We start from the raw sequence: 15,772 nt of genomic DNA, 5'->3' as shown, positions 1-15,772 counted from the left end.
GATTTCCAAGGAAGCGTTTCTCACCATGTGATGTGGTGTTGTAGACCAAAAGGTCTCATCCTGTCACACACACGCGCACATGGATGCGCATGTGTACACACACACACACACACACACACACACACACACACACACACACACACACACACACACACACACACACACACACACATACACATACACATACACAGTCTTAATAGCACATTCTCTGCCTCTGTTTTTCTGCGTCACACACACACACACACACACACACACACACACACACACACACACACACACACACACACACAGAGTCTTGCCAGACCATTGAGGTTTCAAGTTTAAATCAAGCATGAAGCGTTGCCGAGCTGGTGCATCTGGTGACCCTCATGGTACAACCACAGCAAACATAATTCAGCTAAGCATAGCTAATCAAATTCAGTGTGTTCCATAAAATCAGTTTGTTTATCTAGAAAGGACATCATTAATTTCACCATGTTGGCAAAGTATTTTCCCTTTTTACCTGTAAGTAACCTGTAGTTACAGCACGCGCTGAATGCAAACCTTACCTCCCATTTGTCATCATGACATAATTTGATTTGCCCTATATGATTGTTCGCCTACTTAGATTTTAGACCAGGATGAGGCTGACATTCTTGATGCTTGATTAGAAGTAGTTGGTTCAACCATGTCGGAGATCAAAAGTGTTCATAGTTGTTCTGGACAGCCACACTCAGTGGTGGAGTGGCAGGACAGCCGTCATAGAGAGGGCGGTGATACTGTTGAATATGGGGATAACGGCACACATTTTCAGAGTATCTCTTCTGGAAGGCTTTCATAGCTTGACTGGTTTGTTCATATGAAAAGTGACAGAAAATGTTTGACTATGTCATAAAGGTATTTTTTGGGGGGTGGGCCTTTAGAGGGAGGGAAAAGAAGCTTGTTATTGTATTTCTAAGACAATGAAGTGAGAAAAATGGAGGATCATTTTTTTGGTGGGTAGGTGGTAATTATTGTTAGCATAATTTGACGATAGTACTCTGCTGGATCGCCTATCTATGACTAGATAAGTTTCACTCATAATTTTACTGGCAGCGTAGAGTGAGAGATAGGTGTTGTTGCTATGGTTACCTACAGTTTGATATATCCACTCACAGTTTTTAGAAATATTCTTAAACCTGAACTTCTTTAAAGGTATCCTGTTATGTGATTTTTATAGATGCCTATAAGTCGATGTGATTTATGTTTACTGAAGGGTCATAATTAAATTGATTAATAATACATTAATGTTACATGTAGGAGCTTTTTTTTGTCATAATAATCTTGGTGAATGTATGAGCCTTAGTCTATTTGGAATATTTCTCTGGGTGTGCTTTTGCTAGCTCCGTTGATCCAGACTCTTAATGTTGAGACTGAGGTTGCTGACTGCTGGTCACCAGGGAGCATGAAAACAATGAGTGTATGTACCTGGAATGCTGTTGTCCGCTACGGCCCATGGACTGCACCAAACTACTTGGGTGTGTGTTTGTCTGCATCTGTATCACAACAAGCCCCCGCACCTCTCTTCTAAAGTCTATCGTCTATGGAAATGGGACCTCCACACTCCTGTGAACACGCTGTGGGAAGCCACACACACACACACACACACACACACACACAAACACACAAACACACAAACACACAAACACAGAGTCAGATTCAGGCACATATTCAGTATAGGGCCAGCCACTGAAGAGTGGGAAGGTTAAACAGATGGCATCGGCTGTATCCGTTACACAGATTACTCAACACACACACATACACACACACTCTGTAGCAACTGGCTTTGTGAGTTCACCTCATTTAACTGAATGGTGTCTTTATGAGGCATAGCAACATTAGAGCCACCCACTGCTCTAATCTATCCCTTTCTGTTTTGTGTCTAAAGCTGGACTGGGAGCACTTGGTTTGAGTGGGCAAGGCTAGACACACCCAAATATGCTGTCCTGTGTGTCTGTGTTGTAATGCTTTATTTGATTTGGTGATAGACGTATTGTAACATATTGTAGTCTAGAATATGCTGTCATATAACATTTTATGGTCGCATTCAAGACTCATACATTTACAGGTCTGTAAATTATTATATGAGAAACACATAGTAAGGTGCTTAGTCTGTCAGTGCTGGCTGTCCAGGTCCTGTTAAGAGCCGCTGTAAAATAGGCAATAAACACACACCTGTATAACATAACTGCCTTTTAAACATTAATGTGCAGGCTAAAACCTAACAGTTCTATCAGTAGTAAAACTACACTTTGAAATAAATATACTTAATTATTATTGATTTAAAACGTTTGTTTGGTTTTTATGGTGTACTGAAGATGTACTTAACAAAACAAAATTCATTTGTTGTTATGCTTTATGCAAAGACACAGTCTGTGATCATATGTTTTTACAAATACTGTTTTCTGAACAAGAATCAAGGCACTTCTTTAAATTTGAATCAGTGAAGGGAGACAAGACAGTTGGGTGGACAGGGAAGTGGTAGTGTAGCTGACATGCAGGAAGAATCATGTGCCACAACATCCTGAGTGTATGGAAAACGCCTGTGCCGTCAGTTTGACCAATGTAGAGATTACTGAGTAGAATTTCATGTGTTTTTTCATCACCTTGTCAAACCAGTAAGTTATCTGGTCACAGAATGCATGTTGGGACACGCTTGATGCATTATGTGACCAGTTAAAATTACATTCCATACAACACTCAACATTTGGCAAATTAGGTTTTATACTAACAAGTAGTCCTCAGCCAAATATGTGCAACTTTTACATTATGGTGTCGATTACTCTGTGACTGTCTGTACTAACCTTGTGCCCTCCTTGTTCCCTTTTGTAATTATTTCTTTTACTGTTATCTCTGCTTGCACTCTCATTTTCCCCCTCATTCTCGGCTGTTTCTTTATTCATCGTACTTCACCTCCTTTTTTCTTTTCCTCATTATGCTCGTCTTTTATCCTCCTCCTCTCTGTCTCTATCACCATCCCTTCTTGTGCCTTCCTTATGCCTTCTACTGTCTCACTAACCACTGTCCCCTCACTCTCTCCTAGCCAGCAGATTTGGATGTCTGGGTAAGCAACACTATCATTGCCAGTTTCTCCTGTTTTTAAGCTTTTTTTTGTTGTTGTTATTCTATCTCTCTCTCTCTCTCTCTCTCTCTCTCTCTACCTATGTCCAATCCTCTTCCTTTCCCTTTCTCCCTCTCTCGCTTCTCTATTCAAATGTCATGTTTTCATTGTGCATTAAAGCGAGGCCGTGAGTGTGCCGCCGCCACCATTCCACACAACAACACTTTGGGAGGTATTCAGCTAGAAAATTACACATCATCTGTGCTGCTGGCAGAGGTGATTTTACACACACACAAACAGTGCATTCACAAAGTATTCAGACCCCTCCACTTTTTCACATTTTGTTATGTTGCAGCCTTATGCTAAAGTCAATTTAATTCATTTTTTCCCTCATCAATCTCCACTCAATATCCCATAATTACAAAGTGAAAACTGAAATTTAGATGTGTTGGCAAATTTATAAAAAAGAAAAAATGAATATCACATTGACATAAATATTCAGACCCTTTGCTAAACACTTAGTTGAAGCACCTTTGGCAGTGATTAGTGCCTCCAGTCGCCTTGGGTATGACGTGACAAGCTGTGCACACCTGGATTTGGATATTTTCTCAATTCTTCTCCACAGATCCTTTCCAGCTCTGTCAGGTTGGATGGGGACTGTCAGTGGACAGTCATTTTAGGGCTCTCCAGTGATGTTCAATTGGGTACAAGTCAGGGCTCTGGCTGGGCCATTTAAGGACATTTATAGAGTTGTCCCTAATCTACTCCTGTATTGTCTTGGCTGTGTGCTTAGGTTCATTGTCCTGATGGAAGGGTAACCTTCGGCTCAGTCTGAGGTCCTGGGTGCACTGGACCAGGTTTTCATTAAGGATATTTCCGTACTTTGCTCCATTCAGCTTTCCCTCAAGTCTTGACCAGTCTCACTGTCCCTGCCACTCAAGAACACCTCCACAGCCTGATGCTGCCACCACCATGCATCACTGTTATGATGGTATTCTGCAGGTGATGCTTGGTGCCTGGTTTTTTCCAGAAATGACTCTTAGAAAAGAGGTCAGTCTTGGTTTTATCAGACCAGAGAATCTTGTTTCTCACAGTCCGAGGGTCCTTTAGGTGCTTTCATATGTCTTTAACTGAGGAGAAGCTTCCTTCAGGCCACTCTTCCATAAAACCCAGATCAGTGGAGTGCTGCAGTGATGGTAGTTTCCCCCGTCTCCACCCCGATTACTCAATTTGATCAGGCCTGGTTGTTCCACACTTGTTCCATGTTTTTTTGTATCTTTCACCAGATCTGTTTCTTGACATGATCCTGTCTCTGAGCTCTGCAGACAGTTCCTTCCACCTCATGGTTTGGTTTTTGCTCTGATCTGCATTGTCAGCCGTGAGACCTTATATAGACAGGTGTGTGCCTTTCCAAATCATGTCCAATCAGTTTTATTCACCAATGCTGTGCTCCTATCAAGGTGTACAATATAATACAATGTGAGAATAATTTGTGGTCTGTACTGACACAGCTCTTAAACATCAAACAACCACTGTAAAAAGGAAAAAGTGCAGTAAGCACAGTATAGGGATTTGCAGATGTGCTCTTTGGGGTGTGTGTGTGTGTGTGTGTGTGTGTGTGTGTGTGTGTGTGTGTGTGTGTGTGTGTGTGTCCGCCCCACCACCAACAATATCAAATGAGAGTGCAGATCAGCCAGAGAAGATGCTGTTGCGTCATCAGATCTTTGTCACACCTTGTAATGCACAACTTGGGTACAGCAAGCAGTCACCATTACACCACGACACAATATGCGTGTGTCTGTGTGTGCGATTGGTTGTATGTTGTAATACATATATATTACATATTTCAATGCTATATAAATCTATGCCCCATTGTTGCCTTTTCCTGCCTCACTCCCGGCCAGCTTCATTGTGTTCATACACCATATCATGTTCATACTTCTGTTGTACAGCTTCCCTCATTACCTTTATTGGTTAGAAACAGTGCGTGTTCATACGTGCCCTAGCACGGATTGATTGTATATTTTAATTCCCAGGCACACAATTGTAAACTTCCACAGATCAAATATGTGCATTCTAGAGAGTTCCACCAGTCTGTGTACACCATGTCCATGTTATCTATCCTTTTATGCAATTCAGCTGTTCAATGTTGAGGTCCTTCTTTATCTACTGCACACTCTACACAGTGTGACCAAACTTATGACAGATGCATGCAATCACTAAGATCCTAAGCCAAGACGCAAAGTTTTTATTGTATCTGTGTAATCCAGCTCACTGCCATTCGTTTTGGTTTGTTGTAGGTTCAAATCTGCCAATTTTTATATAGTATGAATAATAAAAACATAGATTTGATATTCTGTTGTCATACAAAGACACTGCACCGTATCTTTATTGCTAAACAAATGACTCTGTGACTGTCTGTGCAAAAATGTCTTAATATAGCTTTCATGTTTCAACAGTAAATCTTCACTGTAATATTGTGATTGGATTATGTAAAATGAGATGGATTAGTAATGCACAGTGAGTGAAAATACAAAGCTGATGGCATGGTGTAGGATCAGGGTACTGTAGTGTGCTTGCCATTCAGCTACACTGATGTTTTGACAGTACTTGCTATTGTCTTAAATTTGGATCGTATACATCTCTTTTGACTATCCCTCTCTCTTGTTTTTTTTTTCCATAGGTCCTCATTATACTTTATGATGTTATTATAGTTAATATTTATCACAAAGGAATCCCTTTTCATTCCATTTTATGCAACTGTGTAATAATACTGCCACATTGTGAAGCCTCATACTGGTAAAACAAAATGGCCATTGCGTTAGTCATATTGCATCTTCTGGTGAATCTTTCCTCAAAGTGAATCTTTTATTTAAAATCCCTAGTGCATGTGCATTTCTAACTTCAAGCTGAACTGGCAACTTGTTTTCACAGTGTATCTTTTTGACGCCTGCCTCCTATCTTCTTCTGCTTGCATGACGCTACGCCATGGCCCAAACTATGGGTCTTCCTTCAGCCAATCTGCCATCTTGCTGCCTGTCAAAGCTTGGCTCAGCGGGCATATTAAAGTGTTTCACCTCATCATAATGCCAGCATCGCCATGTCCACCTCTGCTGCCGCTGTGCCAGTCACATGCCACCTCAGTAGTTTTGTAAGTTCTGTTACATTAGATAGAACCCCTATTAAATGGACATTCTTTTGTGTTTTACTTTGAGGTGTAGATGCGATGTCCTTTTCATGTATAGTATCATAGATTTCCATCAAGCATCATGTATTTATGATATTATGATATACCCATACACATGAGAAGGTACTGAAATAATAGTAATGGTAATACTAATACATCGAAAAACAAAAACTTGCAAGTTGACACTATAGCCCCACACTTCAGGAGGGTATAATGATTTTTTACCATCGTTTCCCAAATTGTTTGTGCCATCAATCTGTTGTTAGAGGAAAATTTGTTTGCGCACACAAAGATGCATCTCCTCTGTCATTTATATATGTTAGTAGTGCATCAGCTGATATAGTAGCTCAGTTACGTGCTTACATCATGACTGAACAGTAGTTGAAACAGTCCCAGTAACCACTATGAAGTTTGGATTTTTAGTCATGAGTATGTTGTCAAGTATAATGATTTTATATTGTAATTTCTGATTTTTCTTTTTTTGTCATGGAATATGAAGTAGAGTTAACTGAAACTGTCAATTATATTTGATCGTGTATTATATATGTATTTATTTATATATGTATTTCATCATAGGTGAGAGATGTGTGTACACACTTTTGTCTTTTAGGTGATATTTTTTAGTTTATCAGAAACCGATGTTATAGTCATGTTTTGTTCATCTGTTGGGCAGTGAAAGCTTGCCTTGTTTTTTCTCTCCTCAACATTTGCCTCTGGCTGGTGTCCCCTGTGTGCAGAATGCTCATAAGCAAAGGAAGTGAATATGCTGCTTTAGCCCGTTACTTTTAGCATAATTTTACCCAATTAGTAACTATGTCAACTCAAACATTGTCAAATGAAAATTTTAATTATTACATGGATCATGAATTGATTTCCCTCTCTTCCTTATTTCCCAAGAAGTCAAAGTTGAGTATTTATACAGGCCTGTGCAGGTCATATTAGGGTAGGAAATTGTCAGGTGTAAGTATAAAGAACCTCTACAGCGTATTATAACTACTTTTTCATATTCTGACTCTTTTATATAGAAAATGCAGTGTTTTTTTGTTTTGTTTTTTGTACTTTCTTAATTCTTATTCTTCTTTGTCTTCTCCTCCTTTTTCCTCAGGCCAAACAACTGGAGAGCAAAGAGAAGGAACTGGCCAGCATCTCCAGCTTCTATAAAGAGCAACTAGAAATACTGGAGAAAAAGGTAATATTATTCAATCATATTTTTCCATCATATAAACATGCATACCATCAAAAGGAATGGAGCTCATCTGAAAGGCTTCATATATAAACATGCTTCCTCCAATGTGTGCATTAATTGCATTCCAAGATGTTCAATTAAAAAAAAAAAAAAACAAGTTTTGAATAGCGAGACCTGCTGTATGAAATCATAGGGAGAGCTGACATTAGTTTATGTAAATCAGTGAGACTGTGCATCTTTCTTTTCATCATTTTCTTTGAGTTTTTTTTTGTGTGGAGGTTTAGAGAGCAAGATACTAGCACTTAAAAATTTTGACATGTATAACTGGAGACCTCACTAATGAGATAAAAACATCTTGTAGGCTTTCACTGAAAAGAAGTCTTCACACATCAGGAATAGCAAAACAAGTCTTAAGGTGACATATTACTCAGTCTCCTTGGAGAGTAAAATCTTGTTGAGACACAAGACACTCTTTCCTATCTTGGAAATGTCAAGCCCACATACCGGTGTCTAAATGTAAATGTAAATGAATTGAAAGTTTCAGCAGACAGATGAGAGTCACGACTTGCTGTTGATGGACCAGCACTCAAGAGAGTTTTCACAGCGCGGCCTCTCAGAGAGCTTCGGTTGCCTAATCAAATGTACTGTGCTTTTTCTCATCACTATGTCCTTTTGCTAGCAACTCGATCTTTTCACAAAAAAGAAAAAAGAATAAGAGCAGTTTGTTGGGTGCTTTTAAGAAATTATGACCTGTGTTCCCTCCACCTGAGCACTAATGCACAGTTGATATTTTGCACCCTTTTAAAAGCCGCCAGCACAGTTGTTTGATAAATGTTGCTTGCTTTTTAATGAGTAAACTTGTATTTGTTAAAAGATTTGTGAGGAGCAAGGTTGGTACTGGTGTATGATTGTAGGGCAGGAAAAACTGCTTTAGGCTCTTGATTATTGACAAAGGTTAAACCGAAGGACAAGAGGCAGGAAAGTGAAATTACATGTTACAAGTTAGGGAAATATATGACTGAAACTGTAAGGAAAACATAGATGACAAGCACACTGAATAATTATGAACAAAGAATGTAAAACGAGAGGAAAGACGAGGCAAATATTTAGATTTTTTTTTTTTTTAACAATACCATGATGAAGTGGTGAAAAGGTTCAGGTAGACACACATATGCCCTCACCCCACCTTCCCCACCTCACCCACTTTCCACACACCCACAACTCTCCTTCCAGTATTCAGTAGACACTCTTTGGGACTTGACTCCCCCACCTCCCCTCTCCCTGTCTCTCTCTCCCTTCGGCAGGGCCCATCAGGCAGACTGAGGACCTTATCTAGTCCCTGGCACTCGCCTCCTTTAGGCCTCTGAGAAAACCTTTTACATAGCCAAGTTAAATGGGAGAGCCCCTTGCACACCATACAGCAAGCAGCATACGCTGCAATGCTTGACGGAAGAGACTGATTGGCAGAAGAGCGGAGGATGCTCTATCTTTCTCCGCTCGCCGCCGCAGTCCCTTTTCTATCACTTTTTTTCACCCCTCACTTGCTCGCAGCTGACCTGCATGCGGATGAGGGAGTGAGAAAGAGGGGGACTGAGAGCAAGAGATAAAGAGGCTATATGGACTGAGCATTAAACAGACGGTCTATCCTGAGCCGGCGTCCATCTCCCTTCTTCTCTTCCTTCATTTTCCCATCTAGCACTCCATTCATCCAGGCCTCCTTTCATGCATCTCTCCTTTCCCTGCTTATCTTTCTTTCTTTCACTCTCTCATACCTGTGGCAAATTCCAGTTGGGGTGAAATAAATGGCCACTTAAAAGTTGAATTGTGGCTGACACAGGTCATAAACATAAATGCAAAACACAAATTCACACGGTAATATGTCTCACTTTTCACATAAATAATGATCCAAGCATGTGAAGAAAGCTTTACATTGCTATATCCGGGCCTCCCTCACCATCTATCCCATATTGTATCAGATCCTACTGTATTATTGCAAAGCAGAGACTTTAAGGTGATGAATGCAATTGTGTTAGTATGAATACTAGTCTGTGTTTTTATTCTATAGATAATTTCAGACACCAGAGCTTCTTCCATACCACCATATTGATTCTTTTACAGAAACGGACATGCGGGCTCTCATGCACATGCAGTTCTGTTTTGGTCTCTTGATGATCAGAGATTTAAATCAAATGTAAGAACAGCCAGATTAGATGGAGAATCCATTGGTAATTGGTGTGTGATCTTCACCTGAATCAACATTTTACCCTGGCTTAGCAGCAGCCCCTTCAAATAGGCTTATAATTGTGTGTGTAACCATGTGCGTATGTGCGTATGTGGCTGATTACCTATATGAAAACACACACAAATATTCTCTGTGGTGTCCAGTTTGCTGTAGGGATGAATGATGATAACAGACTATTGTGTTTGTCTAAAGGCTGCGGATGCTGTCGAGTCCACCACTGGCACAAATCAGAAAGGTGTGTGTGTGTGTGTGTGTGTGTGTGTGTGTGTGTGTGTGTGTGTGTGTCTGTCTGTCTGTCTGTCTGTCTGTCTGTCTGTCTGTCTGTCTGTCTGTCTGTCTGTCTGTCTGTCTGTCTGTCTGTCTGTCTGTCTGTCTGTCTGTCTGTCTGTCTGTCTGTCTGTCTGTCTGTCTGTCTGTCTGTCTGTCTGTCTGTCTGTCTGTCTGTCTGTCTGTCTGTCTGTCTGTCTGTCTGTCTGTCTGTCTGTCTGTCTGTCTGTCTGTCTGTCTGTCTGTCTGTCTGTCTGTCTGTCTGTCTGTCTGTCTGTCTGTCTGTCTGTCTGTCTGTCTGTCTGTCTGTCTGTCTGTCTGTCTGTCTCTGTGTGTGTGTCTGTGTCTGTGTCTGTGTATGTTTGGTCATTGTGACAGGTTTGTCCACTTGCTGTCACTTCAGAAATAATTGTGATAGAGTGACCAATCTGCTGCACAATTTAGCATTTACCCTCTTCCACACAATAGAAGACATCCCAAGAGTGAAACAAGCCCAAACATACCACTACATTCTCCATGTCTCCTCTCTTCCAGTCCTCTCCTCTCTCTCTTGTTTATTTGTGGAAGCCCCTCTAATCTGTGCGCAGTGTACAGGTGGAGTATATCTGTCTTCATGTGGCAACATACCCTGTGACTCTGTAAACAAGTCTCAGTTTAAAATTCACCTCTTTTAATCCCCTCTTCTCCCCTTTGTTGACTGCTGCGTCTGAAAAAAAAAAAAAAATTAATCCGCCTTCGTCCAAGTGTAGAGCGTGAAGCAACCCCTCCCTCAAAATCCTGACATCAACCCATCTCAATCCACAGCTCCTGGAGGGTGTTCAGACGAGTGTGCATGCAAGGATCATTTGAGCACAAGCATTCAAATACAAACACAGATTTAGTCACACACCTGCACGTATGCAAGCTTACACACACACACACACACACACACACACACACACACGCAGCACACGTGCACCCACACTAATCCCCTCCATGAGCCTTTCCAACACCCCCAAAACCTTGCCTTCCCCCATTGAGAATTATCATCCCCCCCTTTCTGTCTCTCCACATTGGGCTTTTGTCCCCATGGGTGCAAATGGCTGGGAAGAGCTCAGAGTATGTGTGCCAGTGATAGTGCTGCCACTTCTCTGGTGTCATGAGAGCCGAGCTGGGGCTGTTGCTCAGGGTCTGTTCTGTGTCAATAGACACAAAAAACATGTTGATACACATAAAAACAACACACAGGCTTGCAGTCCCCCAAAATTGACAGGATAAGCTGAACCTGCCAGTCCAAACACTGTCTTCACACTTCCATTATCCTCATTGTCCCCATATTCCCCTGTTTTATTAGCAAGAGCAGAGACATGATAGTTGTACTTTTACAACGTCCCTCCCATAAACACCAAACTACCCTTGTTTTTCAGTCTCCATGCTTAATAGCACAGAGTGTTTGACTGTTAGTTTGCATGTGTGTGTTTTCTGTTAGAGAGACAGTAGAGACTCTTTAGCCAGAGCAGGAGATGTGAATTGGTTCCCGTTTAGAAGAAGCTCCAAATTGTGAGATACCCAATAATCTCTCCAAAGCACATGATTTACAAGTTTCTGTTTTAGTGTTGGATTCATGGCAGAGAGAATATGTGTGAGTTGGCAACATTGACAACATTTTGTATGTGCAAAGCATTGTTTTCAAGCGATAGTGGCAATTTCACATTTTTGTCAATGCATACCATTAAATTGAAGATTTTCATAGTTTTTATGGATGTTTGTTGCAACCCGACAGTATGTAGTAGAGCATCAGTCACCAAGGGCACTATCTAATATTAAAATCTCTTGTTAGCTTCAAAGCCAGACAGGTACACTTGGCAGACATTTTTTCCTTACATGGGAGTTTGAAATTGAAAATGGATGTTTTGCTGATGGTTGTTTTTTTTCACATTTTCAATCAACCAGTTCCTTTTGTACTACACTGCCTGCTCTAGCTTACTCTCTTTTGGCCTTGTTAGGGTGCAAACAAAGCACTTTACCTTTAAACCAACCTCCTTGGTGCTTCCCTTGCTGGTGCCATACTCTCTATGTCCTGCATAATCTGAGGCACCCGTGGGTTTAAACCCCTGTTGAGTCTTTTTTTTTTTTTTTTTATCTGGGCTCAAACACAGGATGTCCCACAAGGCAACCTCAGACTTTCAAGTTTCAGCTCAGCTTTCCTCTGAGTGTAACCACTGAGCCCTTGACCTGAGGCTAAAGGCTAAGCTGCTAACATGTGGCTAACTTCTTACCTCATATTCCGCTGGAGCCAGGCAAAGTATTACTCTCCTCCAACAAGTGGTCAGACTTACTGTCTCTTTACTGTCCCCGAATCCAGGACTTGGTTTATTGCACTTTCAAATTGAATCATTAATTGGTTATGTTTAATGCTCAGTACATTAATGAAACATCTGAGCAGGAGTTCTGAGCTTTGGAGCTGTTTTTTACTCCAAAGGTTCATGATACTGGGATGACGTATACTTCACCTCCAGTCTTTGGAGCCGCAGATGTTACCCCCTTGTTGAGGTGTGGTATTTATGCCTAGTCCACACATTGGCATTGGGGAGATTTAGTGGCAACAGGAGTCTAATCCTGAGTCCTTTCCCTAGATAATCCAATGTAACACAGCCAGGAGACATAACTGGCAGGGATAAAGCCTTACACCTAGGGATGTTTGGCATTTCCACATAGTGAATTACCGTGACAGTCAAATGGAACACAAACTCAGATAAGAAAGGTAAACAGGAAATGGTCACACTATTAATTTCTCCTCTAATGTACATTGTCTATAGCTTGTTTACGGCCATTTTGCCAGTTTTTTTCAACAATGTGCCAATCAGAGCTTTGTTTGCAGAATTTGGAATGAGGATGCCATCCTCCTGTGCCAAAGCCTGAAAAATCTCCCCAAAAATGGCAATGTATGGATGAGATCAACAAAGTTTTATATACAGAAATAACAACAAACAATAAACTGCAGCAGTTTTCCTAATGATGGAAACTTACATAGACTGGGCGGATACTATAACTTCTATTTTACAATTTTTTCTTTAAAGAAAAGGAAAGGAAAGGATAAAGGGGCAGATTATTACATTGTAGGAAATACTAGCAGAAAGGATTAAGGAAAAAGATGCCTATGACATTGCTTGAGTCTTCTCCAACACCAGACATTCAGATCAGGAAAAGCATGTCTGTGGATCAACGTGAAATAATGAGATATGAAAATGACTAGGGGGCACTGGAGGAGTAGAGAGCTAGGGATTGTGGAGGAGGTTTGTGTTTGATCCCATCTCTTTCCCTGCTCAGTCACTTCACTTTATCTTCCTCTCCTATCACCCCATCTATTGGGAATATAGGGAATAATTAAGTAAAAGCATGTGCGCTGCCGTTATTGGTTTAAAATGGTGATTACTGTGAAGAGAATGTGTATGAGAGGGTGGTGATAGAGATTTGCCCTGTGTTTGGGGCATTCTAGACAAACTTTATTTCATATGTTTCATACGCAAAGCTTGTAAGGTGATCATTCATCTCATAGTGCTGGTGATTTTAAACACATTCTCAGTACTGTGGTCTGAAATACTACACAACTTATACATTTTCTAAACTACTTATACTTATACTGACTTCTTCCAGTGCATCACCTTGTAAGCAGCTCAGGCCATGATGCAGTGTAGTTAACACTGTGACCACTGATTACTAAAGTAAAGGTTTGCTGTATATGACCTTGCCCTCTAGGCATGAGCTCCATCTGTGTAGTAATTGCTGTTTAAATGCCACTGTGTATCGCATGAAATAAAACATTATGGAGTACCAACAGTCCATCAGCATTCGGATTTGTAAGCAGTGCTATAAAATTCAAAGGTCTCTAATTTAACGAATGTGACATTTCAGGTGGTGAGTTATACATTTTGGTTATCATTGCTGGCTTATTAGAGCTTGAACTGAAGGTAAAAAATGTTGTAATTGTGGTAACATTATGTAGATATGCATGTTGTTAAGCTTCGTGGGACTTCATTTGAAGACTCTGACAATGATGTGATCTGAAAATTGAATAATGTTAAAGCCTGGAAACAAGTTCACATATCATTACAAGCAGCATACATCTGAGCAGCCTACTTTATATTCAAAGTATAAAGTGAAGTGGAACTTCTGCAGAGCTGTAAAATATCCCTGAATTGATTTACACCTTTCTTTGTCTCTTTGCCTGCAGAACTTTGACAACTACAAGGAGACGGCTGAACAGTACAACCAGGCAGCTACCAAAGCTGAGGCTCACATCCGGTAAATACTGTGAATGAGCTTTACAACACCATTTTCTGTGGAAAGAACCATTGAGCATAGTCATTACATTGTTCCCTTACTGCCTTAGTACTATTATGTTTTTACGAGCCTATCGTAGGCAAAAAAAAAAAAAAAAAGTTTCTGAAAACACCTGTAAATTATCTGTTAGTTGAAGCAACGTCTCAGAACTTTGGATAACGGAGAGAAAACCAGCTCTGCCAAGCAGGAAGTCCAGACAACAGTTGTTAGAATACATATGTGAGCAGAGACCAGAGTGTGAAGCCTTTTTGCAATGTTAGCTTCCTGTTAATGTGAACGCCACACCTCCTGCATCTGCCTGACAGTAAAAACATTGTTTTTCACACATAGTGGTGGGGCTGGGCGATAATTCACTGTTATCACTTCTCGTGTCCCATATAATAGTATTGTGACAAAATTCTCAAATTAACATGTCAAAGTTTACCATTTTCCAGATGAACGATCAGTAAAACTGTTCCAGCATGAGAGATTAAAATACTTGAGAAAATATGCATTTTTAATTTAGGATTTTGATCTATTGAAATAAGTATTTCACACAATGTGGAAAGTATAGTTTTGAGCTTTTATCATGTAATTTTGTCATAACAGGCATATTGTAAAACAATAGATACTGATGCAATTATTATTGACGCTATATGGCTACTATGAGGTGTACTGTCAAATTGTCTACTAAGTGCAGTATATTTTGACCCACTTTAACTTATTTAACTTCCATTTCATTAATTCTGAGAACATTACACTAAAATAGCCTAATAGATCTCACTCACTGCTTATTTTGTCTTTGTTTCCTTCTTGTTTCTGTTTAAGTAAACCATTTTCTTTCTCTTTTTTCTGGCTTTATCTGAAAATTAGATATGGCAAAGAAAAAATGAAAATTGCTAAATATATGAGAGTATTATTGTCTTTGTGTTTATTCCTCTTTGTTCTTTCCAGTGCTTGGAGAGACAACTTGAATTGTCTAAAGCCGATTAACATTCTCTGCTGTGAATGGGTGCTAGGTTTCATGTATTGTTTGTAAAAAAAAAAAAAAAATATAAAAATGGATGCATTCATGTGGCATATTGGGACTCTTCACATTTTGGCCAATGCGTATTATGATTTTGTCATCATCATCCTCTCCTTGTCTTTTTTTTTTTTTTTAAATAAGGATACACCTCTATATTATCATTTGTCTTGTAGCCACTACCGACTTGGCCTTTTAACTTGGCCCCATTCTGCTGTTAAATAAACAGAAACAGCAGGATTTCGCTAGAAGCAGAGGTGCTCCTCTGGGATTACAGAGTTCAGACCTCACCTGCTGTCAAAAAGCATGTCAGCTTGAGTCAACACTGAATCACCTCCATACTGGCAGTGTGTGGGCCTTGCCAATTTACGCCCCTTTATAACAACCATTCTCACCCCTTTTTGGAAGGAGACAAAGCCAAAGAGCTCAGCGAATCCAATTTAGTCAGAAAGCCATTCATTTTCCCTTTTCCCACGTGCATGGCA

The 15,772-nt window shown here is 40.2% G+C and overlaps 1 protein-coding gene across 4 annotated transcripts in view; it reads left to right on the top strand.

Annotated features, from left to right (window-relative positions):
* LOC111221642 (MICOS complex subunit mic25a-like) overlaps positions 1-15,772 on the top strand; it is a 55,548-nt gene that overhangs the window by 13,815 nt on the left and 25,961 nt on the right. For 2 of the 4 annotated variants that reach the window (XM_022745103.1, XM_022745105.1), the window contains exons 5-8: positions 3,062-3,082; positions 3,260-3,355; positions 7,372-7,455; positions 14,175-14,245. In XM_022745103.1, the coding sequence (XP_022600824.1) occupies positions 3,062-3,082; positions 3,260-3,355; positions 7,372-7,455; positions 14,175-14,245 (272 nt within the window). The remainder of the gene's footprint in view (positions 1-3,061; positions 3,083-3,259; positions 3,356-7,371; positions 7,456-14,174; positions 14,246-15,772) is intronic. The other 2 variants (XM_022745106.1, XM_022745107.1) reach the window with 2 other exon arrangements.

Source organism: Seriola dumerili, unplaced genomic scaffold (assembly GCF_002260705.1).
Source record: "Seriola dumerili isolate Sdu_G_001 unplaced genomic scaffold, Sdu_1.0 BDQW01000088.1, whole genome shotgun sequence".
Taxonomy (NCBI): Eukaryota; Metazoa; Chordata; class Actinopteri; order Carangiformes; family Carangidae; genus Seriola; species Seriola dumerili.
This window is presented reverse-complemented; position numbering and strand designations above follow the sequence as displayed.